At 41.3% G+C, this 18,682-nt stretch overlaps 1 protein-coding gene across 15 annotated transcripts in view; it reads right to left on the minus strand.

Moving 5' to 3' along the window:
* The window catches only part of ZNF354C (zinc finger protein 354C), a 52,734-nt gene extending 40,699 nt beyond the window's left edge, over nt 1–12,035 (minus strand). For 5 of the 15 annotated variants that reach the window (XR_012124848.1, XM_073221153.1, XM_073221154.1 and 2 more), the window contains exons 1-2: nt 11,677–12,035; nt 10,317–10,392 (exon numbers count right to left, since the gene is read on the minus strand). Coding sequence is in view for 14 of the 15 variants with exons in the window: in XM_073221153.1 (XP_073077254.1) it covers nt 10,317–10,392; nt 11,677–12,005 (405 nt within the window). In the remaining variant the exon portion in view is untranslated. The other 10 variants (XM_073221147.1, XM_073221149.1, XM_073221145.1 and 7 more) reach the window with 10 other exon arrangements.
* Between the last annotated feature and the right edge of the window lie 6,647 nt (nt 12,036–18,682).

The following is an 18,682-nucleotide window of genomic DNA, read 5'->3' on the forward strand; positions in this document are numbered from 1 at the left end:
TATATGGGGTTAGACAATGGTCCAGTTTCATTCTCCTACATGTAGCTGTCCAGTTTTGCCAGCACCATCTGTTGAAGAGACTGTCATTTTGCCATTGTATGTCCATGGCTCCTTTATCAAATATTAATTGACCATATATGTTTGGGTAAATTTCTGGAGTCTCTAATCTGTTCCACTGGTCTGTGGCTCTGTTCTTGTGCCAGTACCAAATTGTCTTGATTACTATGGCTTTGTAGTAGAGCTTGAAGTTGGGGAGTGAGATCCCCCCTACTTTATTCTTCTTTTTCAGGATTGCTTTGGCTATTCGGGGTCTTTGGTGTTTCCATATGAATTTTTGAACTATTTGTTCCAGTTCGTTGAAGAATGTTGCTGGTAATTTGATAGGGATTGCATCAAATCTGTATATTGCTTTGGGCAGGATGGCCATTTTGACGATATTAATTCTTCCTAGCCATGAGCATGGGATGAGTTTCCATTTATTAGTGTCCCCTTTAATTTCTCTTAAGAGTGACTTGTAGTTTTCAGAGTATAAGTCTTTCACTTCTTTGGTTAAGTTTATTCCTAGGCATTTTATTCTTTTTGATGCAATGGTGAATGGAATTGTTTTCCTGATTTCTCTTTCTATTGATTCATTGTTAGTGTATAGGAAAGCTACAGATTTCTGTGTGTTAATTTTGTATCCTGCAACTTTGCTGTATTCCGATATCAGTTCTAGTAGTTTTGGAGTGGCGTCTTTAGGGTTTTTTATGTACAGTATCATATCATCTGCAAATAGTGACAGTTTAACTTCTTCTTTACCAATCTGGATTCCTTGTATTTCTTTGTTTTGTCTGATTGCCATGGCTAGGACCTCCAGTACTATGTTAAATAACAGTGGGGAGAGTGGGCATCCCTGTCTGGTTCCCGATCTCAGAGGAAATGCTTTCAGCTTCTCACTCTTCAGTATAATGCTGGCTGTGAGTTTATCATATATGGCCTTTATTATGATGAGGTACTTGCCCTCTGTTCCCATTTTGCTGAGAGCTTTTATCATGAATGGATGCTGAATTTTGTCAAATGCTTTTTCAGCATCTATGGAGATGATCATGTGGTTTTTGTCTTTCCTTTTGTTGATGTGGTGGATGATGTTGATGGATTTTCAAATGTTGTACCATCCTTGCATCCCTGGGATGAATCCCACTTGGTCATGGTGTATGATCCTTTTGACGTATATTTGAATTGTTTGCTAATATTTTATTGAGTATTTTTGCATCTACATTCATCAGGGATATTGGTCTGTAATTTTCTTTTTTGGTGGGGTCTTTGCCTGGTTTTGGTATTAGGGTGATGTTGGCTTCATAGAATGAGTTTGGGAGTATTCCCTCTTCTTCTTTTTTTTGGAACACTTTAAGGAGAATGGGTATTATGTCTTCTCTGTGTGTCTGATAAAATTCCGAGGTAAATCCGTCCGGCCCCGGGGTTTTGTTCTTGGGTAGTTTTTTGATTACCGTTTCAATTTCTTTGCTCGTAATTGTTTGTTTAACTTTTGTGTTTCTTCCTTGGTCAGTCTTGGGAGGTTGTATTTTTCTAGGAAGTTGTCCATTTCTTCTAGGTTTTCCAGCTTGTTGGCATATAGGTTTTCATAGTAGTCTTTAATAATTCTTTGTATTTCTGTGGAGTCTGTCGTGATTTTTCCATTCTCATTTCTGATTATGTTGATTTGTGTTGATTCTCTTTTTCTCTTAATAAGCTGGGCTAGAGGCTTATCTATTTTGTTTATTTTCTCAAAGAACCAGCTGTTGGTTTCGTTGATTTTTGCTATTGTTTTATTCTTCTCAATTTTGTTTATTTCTTGTCTGATCTTTATTATGTCCCTCCTTCTGCTAACTTTAGGCCTCATTTATTCTTCTTTTTCCAGTTTTGATAATTGTGATGTTAGACTATTCATTTGGGATTGTTCTTCCTTCTTCAAGTGTGCCTGGATTGCTATATACTTTCCTCTTAAGACTGCTTTCACTGCGTCCCACAGAAGTTGGGGCTTAGTGTTGTTGTTGTCATTTGTTTCTATATATTCCTTGATCTCTATTTTGATTTGTTCATTGATCCATTGATTATTTAGTAGCATGTTGTTAAGCCTCCATGTGGTTGTGAGCCTTTTTGTTTTCTTTGTAGAATTTATTTCTACTTTTATACCTTTGTGGTCTGAAAAATTGGTTGGTAGAATTTCAATATTTTGGAGTTTACTGAGGCTCTTTTTGTGAGCTAGTACGTGGTCTATTCTGGAGAATGTTCCATGTGCACTTGAGAAGAATGTATATCCTGTTGCTTTTGGATGTAGAGTTCTATAGATGTCTATTAGGTCCATCTGTTCTAGGGTGTTGTTCAGTGCCTCTGTGTCCTTACTTATTTTCTGCACGGTGGATCTATCCTTCGGGGTGAGTGGTGTGTTGAAGTCTCCTACAATGAATGCATTGCAGTCTATTTCCCTCTTTAGTTCTGTTAGTATTTGCTTCACATATGCTGGTGCTCCTGTATTGGGTGCATATATATTTAGAATGGTTATATCCTCTTGTTGGACTGAGCCCTTTATCATTATGTAGTATCCTTCTTTATCTCTTGTTACTTTCTTTGTTTTGAAGTCTATTTTGTCTGATATTAATACTGCAACCCCTGCTTTCTTCTCACTGTTGTTTGCCTGAAATATGTTTTTCCATCCCTTGACTTTTAGTCTATGCTTATCTTTGGGTTTAAGGTGAGTTTCTTGTAAGCAGCATATAGATGGGTCTTGCTTTTTTATCCATTCTATTACTCTATGTCTTTTGATTGGTGCATTATGTCCATTTACATTTAGGGTGACTATTGAGAGATATGTACTTATTCCCATTGCAGGCTTTAGATTCGTGGTTACCAAAGGTTCAAGGTTAGCTTCTTTAGTATCTTACTGCCTAACTTAGCTCGCTTATTGAGCTGTTATATACACTGTCTGGAGATTCTTTTCTTCTCTCCCTTCTTATTCCTCCTCCTCCATTCTTCATATGTTGTGTGTTTTGTTCTGTGCTCTTTTTAGGGGTGCTTCCATTTAGAGCAGTCCCTGTAGGATGCCCTGTAGAGGTGGTTTCTGGGAAGCAAATTCCCTCAGCTTTTGCTTGTCTGGGAATTATTTAATCCCGCCATCATATTGAAATGATAGTCGTGCTGGATACAGTATCCTTGGTTCAAGGCCCTTCTGTTTCATTGCATTAAGTATATCGTGCCATTCTCTTCTGGCCTGTAGGGTTTCTGTCGAGAAGTCTGATGTTAGCCTGATGGGTTTTCCTTTATAGGTGACCTTTTTCTCTCTAGTTGCCTTTAAAACTCTTTCCTTGTCCTTGATCCTTGCCATTTTAATTACTATGTGTCTTGGTGTTGTTCTCCTTGGATCCTTTCTGTTGGGGGTTCTGTGTAATTCCATGGTCTGTTCGATTATTTCCTCCCCCAGTTTGGGGAAGTTTTCAGCAATTATTTCTTCAAAGAGACTTTCTATCCCTTTTCCTCTTTCTTCCTCTTCTGGTATCCCTATAATACGAATATTATTCCTTTTGGTTTGGTCACATAGTTCTCTTAGTGTTGTTTCATTCCTGGAGATCCTTTTATCTCTCTGTATGTCAGCTTCTATACGTTCCTGTTCTCTGGCTTCTATTCCTTCAATGGCCTCTTGCATCTTATCCATTGTGCTTATAAATCCTTCCAGGGATTGTTTCACTCCTGTGATCTCCTTCCTGACATCTGTGATCTCCCTCCGGACTTCATCCCACTGCTCTTGCATTTTTCTCTGCATCTCCTCCCATTGCTCTTGTATTTTTCTCTGCATCTCTGTCAGCATGTTCATGATTTTTATTTTGAATTCTTTTTCAGGAGGACTGGTTAGGTCTGTGTCCTTCTCAGGTGTTGTCTCTGTGATCTTTGTCTGCCTGTAGTTTTGTCTTTTCATGGTGATAGAGATAGTGTGCAGAGCTGGTACAAGTGACCGCTGGAAGAGCTTCTCTTCTTGTTGGTTTGTGGCCTTCCTCGCCTGGGAGAATAGCGACCTCTAGTGGCTTGTGCTGGGCAGCTGTGTGCAGACAGGGCTTCTGCTTCCTGCCCGGTTGCTATGGGGTTTATCTCCGCTGTTGCTGTGGGCGTGGCCTGGCTGGGGCTGCTCCTCCAAAATGGTGGAGCCCCGTTGGAGGGGGAGCGGCTGGGAGGCTATTTATCTCCGTAGGGGACCTCTGTGCTCCCTGCTGCCCAGGGGGTTAGAGTGCCCAGAGATCCCCAGATTCCCTGCCTCTGGTCTAACTGACCTGTCCTGCCCCTTTAAGACTTCCAAAAAGCACTCTCCAAACCAAAACAACAACAGCAACAATGAGAGAGGGAACAGAAAAAAAAAAAAAAAAAAAAAAGGAAAAAACACGTTATTTTTTTTTTGTCCTCAGGCGCCAGTCCCAGGCACCCGCTCTCTGGTCCTGCTGCCCTGCCTCCCTAGCACCAGGGTCCCTGTCCCTTCAAGGCTTTCAAAAAGCACCCGCCCACTGGTCCCGCAGGGAAAAACGCACCATATTCTTTGTCCTCAGGCGCCGGTCCCAGGCACCCGCTCACCAGTCCCGCCGCCCTGCCTCTCTAGCACCAGGGTCCCTGTCCCTTTAAGGCTTCCAAAAAGCACTCGCCAAAAAGAGAAAAAAAAAGGGGAAAGATGCGCGATTTCCTCCGTCCTCAGGTGCCGGTCTCAGGCACCTGCCCACCGGTCCCACAGGGGAAAACTCGGGATATTCTTTGTCCTCAGGCGCCAGTCCCAGGCACCCTCTCACCAGTCCCACCGCCCTGCCTCCCTAGCACCGGGGTCCCTGTCCCTGTAAGGCTTCCAAAAAGCACTCGCCAAAAAGAAGAAAAGAAAGGGGAAAAACGCGCAATTTCCTCCGTCCTCAAGTGCCAGTCTCAGGCACCCGCCCACCGGTCCTGCAGGGAAAAACGCGGGATATTCATTGTCCTCAGGCGCCAGTCCCAGGCACCCGCTCACCAGTCCCGCCGCCCTGCCTTCCTAGCACCGGGGTCCCTGTCCCTTTAAGGCGTCCAAAAAGCACTTGCCAAAAAGAGAAAAAAAAAAGGGGAAAAACGCGTGATTTCCTCCGTCCTCAAGTGCCGGTCCCAGGCACCCGCTCACCAGTCCCGCCACCCTGCCTCCCTAGCAACGGGGTCCCTGTCCCTTTAAGGCTTCCAAAAAGCACTTGCCAAAAAAAAAAAAAACCGCTCCGGTTTCTTTCCACCCACCGGGAGCCGGGGGGAGGGGCGCTCAGGTCCCACCAGGCCGGGTCTTGTATCTTACCCCCTTCGCAAGGCACTGGGTTCTTGCAGGTGTGGATGTGGTCTGGATGTTGTCCTGTGTCCTGTGGTCTCTATTTTAGGAAGATTTTTCTTTGTTATATTTTCATAGTTCTATGTGTTTTTGTGAGGAGATTTCCACTGCTCTACTCACGCCACCATCTTGGCTCCTCTCCAGCCTCAATGTTTTATGTTTATATATATATATATATATATATATATATACTTGACAAAAGGGACTTATGTTTATACAGATAGCCTCCATTTCTAACAATCTTCATTTCCTTCCTTAAATTAGAGTTCCCATCTGGCGTTATTTCCTTTTAGCTTGAAATTCCTTTAGTGTTATCTTGTAGTGCAGGCCTGCTGGCAATGCTTGGTTTTTTAAAAATTTTATTTTGGTATCGTTAATGTACAGTTACTTGAACGTTATGGTTACTAGACTCCCCCTATTATCAAGTCCCCACCACGTACCCCATTACAGTCACTGTCCATCAGCGTAGTAAGATAATGCTTAGCTTTTTTAAAATCTGAAAACCTCTTTATTTCACCTTCATTCTGATTAATATTTTCATTGGTTATAGAATTCTGGGTTGACGGGTTTCTTTCTTTCAGCATATGAAATGTCATTCTGTTGTTTTCTGGCCATTGTTACTCTGAGGAGGAGCCAATATTGATTCTCTGTAGACAATGTGATTTTCTTTTAGCTGTCTGCTTTCAAATATTTGGTTTGCAGAGATTTGTCTTTTTCTGTCCAATACCATAGGCACTAACCATAAATGGATATTGAGTATTCAAAATATGATGAGTCTGTATTGTGATGTGATATTATGTGTAAAATACATACCAGATGATTTAAATATTTAAAAAAAATTAAGTCTAGGTAAGTTCATGAAATATTAAGAAATAACAAAATGATAGAATTCTAGAACTGCAAACCTGGAAGACATCAATCATCTAGGCTAGTTGTTCTCATGAGTATATGCTATCCTCCCCCACCCCAAGTTGAGTGTGGAAATGTGTGAGAGTGTTTTGTTTCTCACAATATAAAGGAGGTGCTACTGGCATGTAAGGAAGAGATCAAGGCTGCTAATCATCCAGCAATGTTCAAGACAGACCTGCACAATGCCCCCATTTAGAAATACTGGTAATCTAAGCTGTATTTTAAAGATGCAACATGAGAATCTGAATTTCAGCTGTGGCTTTATAAGAAATCTGTCAAGTTTCTTAGATTTCAGGTAAAAGAAATGGACAGAGGCTCATCTACACAGAAAAGGGACTAAGTAGCTGCAGGATCATTAAGAGTTACAGAACTAGGCTTGGGAAATGAGCAGAAACCAGGGAGGCCAGGCTCCATTCTGGACCACAGACAAGATCACACTAGAAAACGAGACTGTGAGAGCACAACTGCTGGTCATCAAGGCAAAGCCCCCTAGACGGATACCGCTTTTGCTGTGCCACTCTGCCTCCTTCCTCCACAAACTCCAAGTCACTGCTGCTGCCACATCCACACTGTGCGCTCTACACCCTTCCTGCTCGGTTATGTCTGGGGCAAGTACAACTGAATGACCAAATCTGGATCACATACTTGTTCTTGATCTATACAAGAAGTTAGAAAAGCAAGATCTACTGATTTTCCATTTACAGTGTAAGATAGGTTCTCTTTCCTATTAAGATTCAAAAAAAGGAGAGTTCCTTAAACAAAGAAACATGCTTTAGATGTTATGCAGGCTAAAAACATACGGTGTACACTAACTCCCTATTTACTTAATTTCTAATTGTGGGTAGTAGCCTCTTTGAGAAGGGCTGTTTAGCTCTACTGGGACTAGAACAGGTGACCAGGGTGTTTGGACCCAGCCATGGTCTCAGAGATCCTGCCTCAATCCAGTCTTTGTTAGGCGTGGGGACCACCCCCTCTAGAATCCACGGATAACAGAAGAAAGACAGCCCTTCAGAGAGAGGCCTAGAACCACATCAAATATGTCTGAATTCACAGAATGGAGGGGACAGTAGGAAGAGCAGTTTTTTAACAGAAACCAACTGAAAGTGGGTAGTTAGTTATGGGCTGAATTGTGCCGTCCCCCATCAAATTCATATGTTGAAGTCCTAATCCCCAGTACTCTCAGAATGTAACCATTATTTGGAGATAAAGTCTGTCAAGAGGTAATTAAGCCAAAATGAGATCTTCAGATTGGGCCATAATCCAATGACTAATATTCTCATAAAGAGATTAGGACACAGACACACACGTGCACAGAGGGAAGGCCATGTGAAGGCGCAATGAGAGGCAGCTGCCAGCAAACCACGGAGCGAGGTCTCATGAGAAACCAAGCCTGCTTGACACCTTCATCTTGGACTTTAGCCGTTAGAACCATGAGAAAATACACTTCTGTTGTTTAAGCCACCTAGTCTGTGGCATTTTATTTACTACAGCAGCCCAAGCAGACTAATACCGGCTTCTTGCTACAGGAAGCAGGATACTCAGGGCAACCTCATAGTCGGTCTTTATTTCCAGTTCCATCTACCTGAGCCTTAGAACAGTTCCAGCAAAATGACATTCTTTTTCTTAATTTCATAAGCTTTTCAAAGTGCACAATTAAACATAATCACTTTAGAAAAATAAAAAAAACTGAAAAAAAATATATATTTCACACCAAATCCTGATACTCCCAGATGAGCTCTGTTCATATTAGAAAAATAAAAAAATTGAAAAAATATATATATTTTACACCAAATCTTGTTACTCCCAGATGAGTTCTGTTCATATTAGAAAAATAAAAAAACCGAAAAAGTATATATATTTCACACCAAATCCTGTTACTCCCAGATGAGTTCTGTTCATATCTTAAGAATATATTCCAGAATCCATATCCGATTATTCATCCATGTGTCCTTTTGGCCACTTTTTAAACAAAAGGAAGACAGGTACATGCCAAATACCTGTACAAAAGAACCCCCGGTGACATGCTAAGCCTTCCCTCCTACCCCAGATCAGCAGTCTCAGTCTACTGGAAACTGGTATGAAGTGTCTTTTTGTCCAAAAATGTTCTGTGCAGATACACATATATGTACATGTATCCTTTTTTAATGGAAGAATTCTGAATACAGTTTTACTCATATCTTATAGGTCTTGTCACATCTGTATACACAAACCTCTTTTTAACACTGCATAATATGTGCCACACTATAGATACCATAACTTATTCACCATTTCCTTTATTGATAAGTATTTAGATGGTTTCTGTTTTTTTGTTGTAACATACACAGTGAACAAGCCCACTCTCATGCAGTTGTCTGTGGGTATGAGTACACCTATACTTATAAGATAAAATGGTAGAAACTGAACTACTGGGTCAAAGTACATGTGCATTTTTAAGTCTGACAGATGTGGCTGATTGTACGTTCCCAAAATGACCACACCAGTACACATGTCTCATCTCACATGCTCCTCCATTACGTGCCCCTAACACTTCTTCCATAAGGAAGTGAGGGCTAAGCCTCCTTCCCTTGAGTCTGTGTGAGGGCTTCTAAGTGCCATTCCCATTAGAACTGAATGAAAAGTAATAAGCTATGTGACTTCCAAGGTGAGATTATGAGGGAACACACCTTTCATTTGGCCTAACTGATGTCTACCTTTGGAACCCAGACACTATGCTGTATGCCCTTGACACAAGGAGGTAGATATTCTATCCAACAGCCCTAGCTAAGGTCACGGTCAACAGCTGACATTAGCTACCAGACAGGTGAGTGAATGAGACTTCAGATGATTCTAGTCCCTAACCCTTGAGTCTTTCAGCTGAGACCCCAGACTGTTGTTTCTGCTGCCACTCTGCATTCCTGACCCAGAGAAACTGTAAGAAATAATAAATTATTAGTTTCACACCCATATATTTCTTACTGATATATCATGTGGCCCATCCATGTTAAAAATACAACACTACTTGCTCATGTAAAATTGCTCTATAACTGGAATACCAGGAGAAAAGAGGACAAAGAAAAGGAGTATTTAAAATAATGGCTGAGAATTTTCCAAAATTAGTGGCAGACAGTAAACCACAGATCCAGGAAGCTCAGAGAATGACAAACAAATTAAACATAAAAAAAATACTCCTAGGCACATCATATTCAAACTGCAGAAAACCAAAGTCAAGGAGAAATTTTCAAAGACAACAAAGAAAAAAACTGTCTTACCTATAGAGGAACAAGGATAAGAATTACAGTGGATTTTTTCATTAGAAACCATGCAGTTAAGAAGAGAACAGAAATACTTAAGTGTTTAAAGGAATAAATCACTGATCTAGAAACTATATATCCTGTGAAATTACCCTTCAAGGAGACTCTGAAAACTTTCTCAAGCAAACAAAAAATTCATTACCAGCAGAAATGCCTGGCAAGAAATAGTAAAGAAGTTCTTTAGGGGGAAGGAAAATAACATAGGTCAGAAACTTAGATCTCCACAAAGAGGAGGAGCAACAAAGAAGAGATGTGACAGTAAAATGAAACCTTTTATTTTTCTTATTCTTAATTGATCTAAAAGGTAACTGCTTAAAGTAATAATGATAATAACGAACCGGGTATTTACAGCATATGATGAGTGAGGTGGCTGACAGCAATATCCTAAGGATGGATTGTGAATATTCAGTTATAAGGTACCTCCAATATTCGGGAAGCAGTGAAGAGCCTTTAAAGAGCCCCAACTGAGATTACATCCTCTTGAAGATAAACGCCACCCTCCTCACCAAGCACTTACTGTGGCAGGAAAGAAGTGTATGGTCAGAGATGTCTCAATCTTTGGTCACCAAGTGAATTTGGGTGAATTAAAAGTCACCTGGGGACAGAGGAGGTACACTCCTCAATGGCCTCTGGATAAATTCTGTATCTCAGGGAAAACTTAGGAGGCTCTGGCTTTGCCAATTTTCATTGGAAAGAAAAGACAAAGAATAAAACATATCCACCACCTCTAACCCAGAAGGCAATTCATGAAAAAGACAAACTTCACTTACTGTAACTTGAGCAGGCAACAAATCCACAGCCATTCTTTCCTTCTTAGTTTTCCTATCAAGGGAGAGCAAGGTCGGTCTGGAAAGGAAAAAGGTTTCATGAGGAACTTTGGAGTTGAGGGATGGCTTGGAGAGAGGAAGTTAAAACCACCCATGATGTCCACCAGGTCCCAAAGCAAAGCCACCCCACACAAATGCCACAAACCAAGTTAAAAGTGTGCTTACCATGCCAACAAAGCTCTAAGACAACTTGCCAATCTCCATCTTCCCCCTGCATTACCTATGGTTATGATTCCTATTGGACAGGCTTTATTAGCTATCTAAGCAAACTGTGACTCACCCATAGGTACTTGAAGCCTTTACACTGCTTTAAACTATACACTGTGAACAGTCACAGTGAACATGAATTTCGATTGCTGTCACTTTCTAACAGAGCTAGCCAATCCTAAGCCTGTGTGCCCCGCTTCACCCATTCCTTCTCAAAGAAACCACAATAAAGGTGTCGGACCACATCTGACCTCTGTCTCACTGCATGACTGACCCAGGGGCTTCCCCTGACTGGCCCTGCCTGGGGTGCTCTGTTCTTCCCCAGGGAGCTGTGAGTATAAAGCAACCTGTCAACTTCCCCAGTCTGTCTCTCTCGATGTGCATCTGCCCTTACCACACCTCACCCAAGGTAATACTGTTAAAACTCCCTTCCACACAAGATGCAGTCCTCCTACCAAACACAAATATCACGGGTGCCACCTTACAGCTACGCAGCTGGAAAGAGCCCTGGGCTCCTCATGCACAAACCCCAGTAGGTAGAGCAAGGTAAGCGGGTGCTGGGGTAGCCACAGAAGGGCCTTAGCCACAGCTGCCTGCCAGGTGAGGGAAGCTGCTGTAGAACTGATCATATTCTGATGCACACCTGCGCTAAGCCAGAAATCTTGAGTGCTTTTTATGTATGTTTTTAATCCTCACAGTGACTCCAAAAAGTGTTACTACCCCCTTCTACAGGTGAGAGGGAACAGAATTAGGGAGTCGTGGTGGCCTGCCAAAGAAACAAGAAAGGTTAAGTCGAGGAAGGAAGGAGTCCTGGTCCGAGGTCACAGCCCCAGTTAAAGTGCGGCAGATGACCTGGCCGCTGTGTGCCGCATCTATTCACCTGTAAAACGGGGCAGTGCGCAGCCACCCACCCTCCCCCAAGGTGTTGGTGGGTGAATGAGTTAACTCACCCATGGCTACGTTAGCGCCTGGCACACAAAGCTCCCTGGAGGCATTGGCTATTGTTTTAGTCGTCGGTTTCACTCGGGAGTCTCAGAAAATACGGCCACAAAGCCCCAACCCGCCGTTCCCGCAGTCCCGGGCACGCCCGGCTCACCTGGCAGGGATGCTCCCTGCCGCGAACCTCCCGCGGGCCAGCGCCGCCCCGCCGAGCACCGCCACCCAGGCCGCGCGCGCCCGCCTCCTGACCCACCCGCTGCGCCGCGTCTCCCCGGGGCTCACGCGCAGCCCCGGCCGGCTCCGAGCAGCTCCGCACCCAGAGGGGGCCCGGCGCTGGCTCCAACCGCCGCCCGCAGGAGGTAACGCGGAGCTTCCCGGCCTCTGGAAGACGGCCCAAGCGGAGGCGGGACGGCCGCACCACCAGACCCAAACAGGCCGCGAGCCGCGCCCACAACCTCTCGAACCGAGAACGATAACTCCCGGCATGCCTCGGGCAGCGCCGACTACTTCCTACAGGCGCCGCGACGGGGCGACTTCCGGGAGGGGAACCGCCTCTCTCCGCGCGCTGCCAGGCTTAAGTGCTGCCGGCTCTTGGCAAGACTGGCGAGGTGGTTCTCCTTCAGGCGCTTCTGCCGAATCAGGCGGCAGGCTTGTTTTGTTAGGCAGGCAAATGATTGAAAAACAACCTGAATGTAGACAGATGCCTTTAGGAGGATCAGTGTGCCCTAGTTCCCACTAGCTAGTTATGAGTATTTTTAATTATTTTATCGTGTGCCACACGTAAGATAATATATGCATAGGTGCAGTTTAAGAATAGTAAAACAAATACCCACTCCCCAACGCTCTGCTACAAAAGAGAACTTCACCAGAACTTTGGAGGCCTCGTCTGCAATGTTCCCCAGTCATTTTTTCTAAATTGTGTTAAGCATTTCCTTGCTTAGCTGGTAACTCCGTATGTGTCCCAAAACAATAAGGGCTTACCTTTGTACGGTTTTTGATCTCTATATGAACAGGAACTGCTATATGTTCTGTGAACATACGCTCAACATGAAAACTTTGTTTAAAAAAATTCAACTGGATACATTTTAAATATTTTACTGGCTTTATTCAGTGATTCATGAATTAGGCAGCATCCAATCTAGTAGATAGAAAGGAGCTCCAAAAGAGCTGGACAAAATGAAAGACATTTATAGGCAGAAGGGAGCAAGAACGAGGAAATTATACTAGGTTAAAAGCAGATTGGTTATAAGGTTACTTTTCCTGTGGAAGATGGCAAGGGGTTGTCACACATTACCTAACATGCTGATCAGGTGATTCCCGATTGACAGTTTTAAGATTACATCTCCGGGAGATCAAAATTGTAATTAAGTCAAGTCTTGGTTTGGTGATTTAAGGGCTTAGAATAAGCACCTCCATTTTGAACCTGCTGTTTTGTCTTTAACCACTTTTAAATTAATCTTTCTTGGTTCATTCAAAGTTTACTCATTGTCACTGTTAGGCTGGAGGAGGGAAAAACAAGGACATGCAAACAGAACAGAGAGATACCATAAAAGGAGAACAGACCAGACCCCAAGGTCTGTCCCTTATATGGAAAGGGGACAGCTCTTCCTGAATTCCATCCTTCTGATGTGTCAACTAAGACCCTGATGTCAGCCTCCTCCTTCTTGGAAGGAAAAAAGTTTCTAGTTGTCTATTATGTCACCTTTAGCCAATCATACCTCTCCACGCCCCCTAGGATAGCTTGCCCACTCCTCCCCCTCCTAACCCCTTATAAGCCCCCACCTCCCTGACCGAGTGTGACTTCCCCAGCCTGTGTTCAGACCCAGGAACGTCACCCGGGAATTGCGCTCAAATAAACTGCCTCTCGTCGCCTGCTTATTTCGGCTAGACTTTATCTTAAAAGTCACTGCCCTACAAGATTCCATTATTCATTCATTCAACAAAAAAATACGCAACACCTGTCTTGCCCCTGGCATTGTTCTAGATGCCAGAAATACACCAGCAAGCAAAACTGCCAAAACCTTTGCATCCATGCAGCTTAAATTCTTCTGGGGGAGAGAGAAGGAAGATAGTTAAAAAAAAAAAAAAAACAATAAACAGTACGTTTTTAGATAGTGATAAATGTTAACAAGAACGAGAAACGGGTAGGGGAAGATCGTTGCAATTTCACACAAAGTGGTTAAGAAACGTTTGGTTGAGAAGGTGGCAGATGAAGAAAGATCTGCAGAAGATGAGCAGTGAGCCAAGGTAAATACCTGTTATTTACACCTGCGGGAAGAAGGCTTTGTGGTACTGCAAATCATATGCCCTGAGGAAGGAGCTTGCCTGGCCTGGTCAAGCAACAATAAGAATACTGTTGCTGAAGTAAACAGAGGGGGAAAAAAGAAAAGGTCAGAGTCAAGAGGACTAGAATGCGTAGGCTCTTACTGGTCGTTATCATTGGGTTTTACTCTGAAATAGAATGCTCTGAGCAACACTGAGACTTACTCTGACTTCCATTTTTAAATGATCATTCTGACTGCTATGCTGAAAATAAACTGAAGGGTCAAAGGGACAAGTAGAAAGACCAGGACTAGTTAGAAGGCTATTAGAGTGATCTGAATGAAGACAGTAATTTGGACCAAGTAGAAGTTATGAGAAGTGGTTGGAAAAGCTCAAAATTCAAGATCTGGAAAAAACACAAGGAGAACATTTGGAATATAATGTTTTACAACAATCAAGTATATCTATTCTATCTAAATACCCCCAGTAATTATATTACATCTTTAGAAAATATTCTTTATGCTCCATTTTTCTGATTATAAAAATTATCTTCTGACTTCCTTTACATATTAAACCAAATGTTAATTTGTTTTGCTTTCTGTCCCATTTAGGATTTTAATAGTATGAGGCAGTAGGTCATGACCACTGGTATCCAATTTTAATACTTCCCTATTCCATTTTCCTTCTCAACTAGGAATTTCAGAAATCTCCTTGAGTTTTATAATTTATAATTAAATTTATATTTAACTTGTTCCTTTATTGGTCATATCTATAGCACCACTTCCTTAATCCTTTCTTGGCATTTCTGTTCCTTTTTCACATAGTTACAGCCTAGTTCTTATCAGTGTCCTTCCAGCTACTCCACAGGATCCTTCTTGTCCCTGGTTTTCTGAAGAAATCTGAAGCTAATCTGATTTTTCTTCTCTTTCTTGGTAACCTTATATTTCTCGACATTGACTTTTCTAAATCTTCCCCCTCCCCTTTGTTTCCTGTATTTCTATTTTTTCCCTGTATCTAGCAATCAATTTTTCCATTATTTTTGTCTGGGACACACAAAAAAGGAAAAGGCTCTGTTCTATTTTTTCTACTTTCTTCATTAGCAATATAGTCTTCTTAAACATATTAAACATGGTGTCTGACTTTCATAACTCTGATAATTTCACATTTTAATTCTTTGTCCTTTCCTCTGTTTTCTGGGAGGACTCTTCACCCAGGCTTACAGAATCCAATTTATAATTACTCTCCCACTTGCTCTTTCTAGTGTGTTCTTTAAAAAAAAAAAAAAAAAGGACCACTTACTTTATTTGAAAAAATATCTGCACTGCACATAGCATCCAAAAAGTAGATCCTAACCCAGGGGCCCTTGGGTCCAGGGTGATATAATTGGAGATGAACTCTTCTCCCAACCCTCTGCCTTCCTCCCTCTCTCACTCCTTTCTTTCTCTTTACACTGAGGAAATAAAAATTATAGAAAAAGAGAAATGGGAATTGTTCCTAACTACTGTTCAGGATTTGGAAAGCTAAGATGAAGCATATACAGTGTTTAAAATCAAATTAAACTCCTTTTCGATCTTACTCTCTTAATCATACGAACTCTTAATGACACACACCCTGTGTAAATGTGGAATTGAGGCTGATAGATTAGTTGGATTTGGGGAATACAAGGGTGCCCTCTTTAAAATGCCATTCAGGTACTACCATGAACCTGAATGTTATGATACAAACATGTCATAAGCTATTTACATTTTCCTGTCCCTTATAAACTCTCTTAGAAGTTTAAAGGATATGTAATCGTGTAAAAATATTCAAAAGTGATTGCAAACATTTGTTTAGGAAAGAGAGCCCTAAACAATTACAGCCCTAAAAATTTAAATGTGTGGGCAGGATTGTGTTGAAATATAAGGTCCCAATCCATAAATAGAAAAGAAATCCTGCCATTTGCAACAACATGGATGGACCTAGAGGGTATTATGCTCAGTGAAATAAGCCCGGTGTAGAAAAGACAAATACCATATGATATCACTTATTTGTGAAACATAAAAACAAAGCAAAACAGAATGAACAAAACAGCAGTAGACTCATAGACACATGAGGTTATCATACGTTTACAGATAGGTGGTTACTGTGGGGGAGGGGCTTGGAGTGGGTGGGTGGGAAGTGGAGAGGGTGAGAAGGACAAAGCGGTACAAAAATTCTCAATCATAATATAACTTGGTCATGAGGATGGTAGTACACCATGGAGACTATAGTCAATGATCCTGTAACATCTTCCTATGTTGGCAGATAGTAGCTGCACTAGTAGGGGATGAGGATTTAATAATATGGGTAACTGTTCAACCCTGTACTGTATATTTGAAATCAATATAGGATTGTATATCAATGATACGTCAATTTAAAAAACGTGTGTATGTATAAAGGCCCAATCTATGCAGGTCTTTCCATCATCACCATATAAATTTATGGGATGAGTCATGAAAACCTACAAATAATTTTTTATTGTGTATAATATTTACTTAAAAGAAATTGAAGTTTTGCTAGTTTGTTTTCTTTCACCTGTATCTCTCTATGAAGCAGATACCACAAACCAAACGTTGGAGAACTAGGAGCTTTTCATCCTCTTGCCACAGGCATGACGAGGGTTTGTTCTGTTTCAGGCACAATGAATTTTTTTGGATATAACACGTGGTAACCACTTACAGAATAAAGAGAAATTAAAATGAGGTAGAAATGATGTGCTATTGTTTGAGTGAATAACATAAGTGTTTCTCCAGGTAATTCTTGGTAGGTGATGTAGTGATGATGGTATAAATCTAAACTTCCCATCATATCATTTTTAAAGAAACAATAAAGGATACAGAAGAGAAAAAGAAGAGGCAACAGTGTTCCTAAAATGTATACTACTACCACCAAAAAGAGAAGTATGCCCTCTCTGTGTTAATATGCAAGTGCACTGATGTGTAACTGAATATGAGTAAGTGCTTACAAGTACATGCAGTATACATCAACAACCCAGTTCAAAAATGGGCAAAGGATTTGGGTAGGTATTTCTTCACACAAGCTATATAAATGGGCAACAAGCATATAAAAAGATGTCCAACATCACTAGTCATTAGGGACATGCAAATAATAACTACAATGAGATACCACTTCACACCTGTTAGGATGGCTATTATGAAAAAAAAAAACAAGTGTTGACAAGGATGTAGAATCCACATTGCAACTGGAACCCTCGTGCACTGCTGATGAGATTGTAAAATGGTGCAGCCTCTGTGGAAAACAGTTCAGCAGTGTCTTATAAAATTAAATTTCCCCTTCTCATATGCCTATGCAATCCCACTCTTGGGTATATAACTGAGAGACAAAAGCTATGTTCACACAAAAACCCTATGCAGATGCTTGTAGCGGCTTTATTCATAACCACCAAAAAATGGAAATAACTCAAATGTCCCTTAATGGGGAATGGATGAACAAACCGTGGTATAGTCATATTTCAAGGCAAGGAAACAGGGATTATTCCCCCTGCCTCAGCCTGCAGGCACGAGACCCGAGGACTGAAAGGGTGTCCACCTAGTCTTTCCAAAGAAGCTCTACGCTTCTCTGTTTGCCTGCTTGAAGCACCCTTTCCTGGTTCCTGATAAAAGCTAGACTAACAGGTAAGGGGGTGGCTACATCAGCAGAGCAGCTGCCTGGATGCCACCCATTGCTAAGTAACACCTGAATAAAACTCACTTACTCACCAAGCTGGACTTGTCTGAGTTCCCTAGCAATTTGGGGTAAGACATTTCTTTTATGTCTTTCTGGGAAATTCTCATAACAACTCCATAAAAGTCAAAACTATTGGGACAGTAACTGAAAGTAGGGTCAAATACATACTTGTACACCTGTTCATGGTAGCATTATTCATGACAGACCAAAAGTGCAAACAACCCACATGTTCATCAACAGATGAATAAAATGTGGTATATAAACACAAATATTATTCAGCCTTAAAAAGATAAAATCTGACATGTACTATAATATGGGTGAACCCTGAAGATATGTTAAGTGAAATAAGCCACACACAAAAGGACAAATATGATTTGTAATATTAGTCATATGCGGTAAATTCGTAGAGGCAGAGAGTAGAAATTACAATGGGGCGGCGAAAGGGGGGAAATGGGAAGTTATGGCTTAATGGGTACAGATTTTGAGATGATGAAAAAGATCTGGAAATAGATTGTGGTGATGGTTAGAAAACATTGTAAATGTTATGATGTACGTATTTTGCCAAAATTTTTTTAAAAGGTACATGCGGGACACGGGGAGGCATCCATAGGAAAGTAATACTTCATGGGGAGAAATTGTTAACAGAATGATAAAGGCGTAGAAACCATGTGCCATAGGGGAAAACAGCAAGAGAAGGAAATACAAATTTCAGAAAAAGAGAACTTACCCAAATGTTTTTGACCCCACAATTCCTTTGCCCAACCACGTCATCTAGTCAATAAATAGTACTTTGCTACACAGACATTAGTGTGATTGAATTACAAATTTTGGATATAATCCTAAGGTTGTTGTGATGAAAGGACACAGAAACCAACTTGGAGGGGCTCTAAGAGGTCAAGGCTGGACAATTTCAGCATCAAAATACATAATGATATTAGCAGATTATATTTCATTGGATAAAGTAAGAAACCATGCTTCCAGAGTCATAGAAACAAATAGATAACTCTTCCCTAAAATAGAAAATCAATATGTGTAGAAGAAATGAATTAGTAGTTTCCATTTGGAAACCACTATTAATAATAATAGACAAAAAGCAAATGTCATCCATAGGTGCTAAAGTTTGTGGAGGTGAGTTTGACTAATAAAAATATGTATGTATATGTTCATAGGATTTCTTCTCAGGATATTGATTACAA

Source organism: Manis javanica, chromosome 14, assembly GCF_040802235.1.
Source record: "Manis javanica isolate MJ-LG chromosome 14, MJ_LKY, whole genome shotgun sequence".
In the NCBI taxonomy this organism is placed as follows: Eukaryota; Metazoa; Chordata; class Mammalia; order Pholidota; family Manidae; genus Manis; species Manis javanica.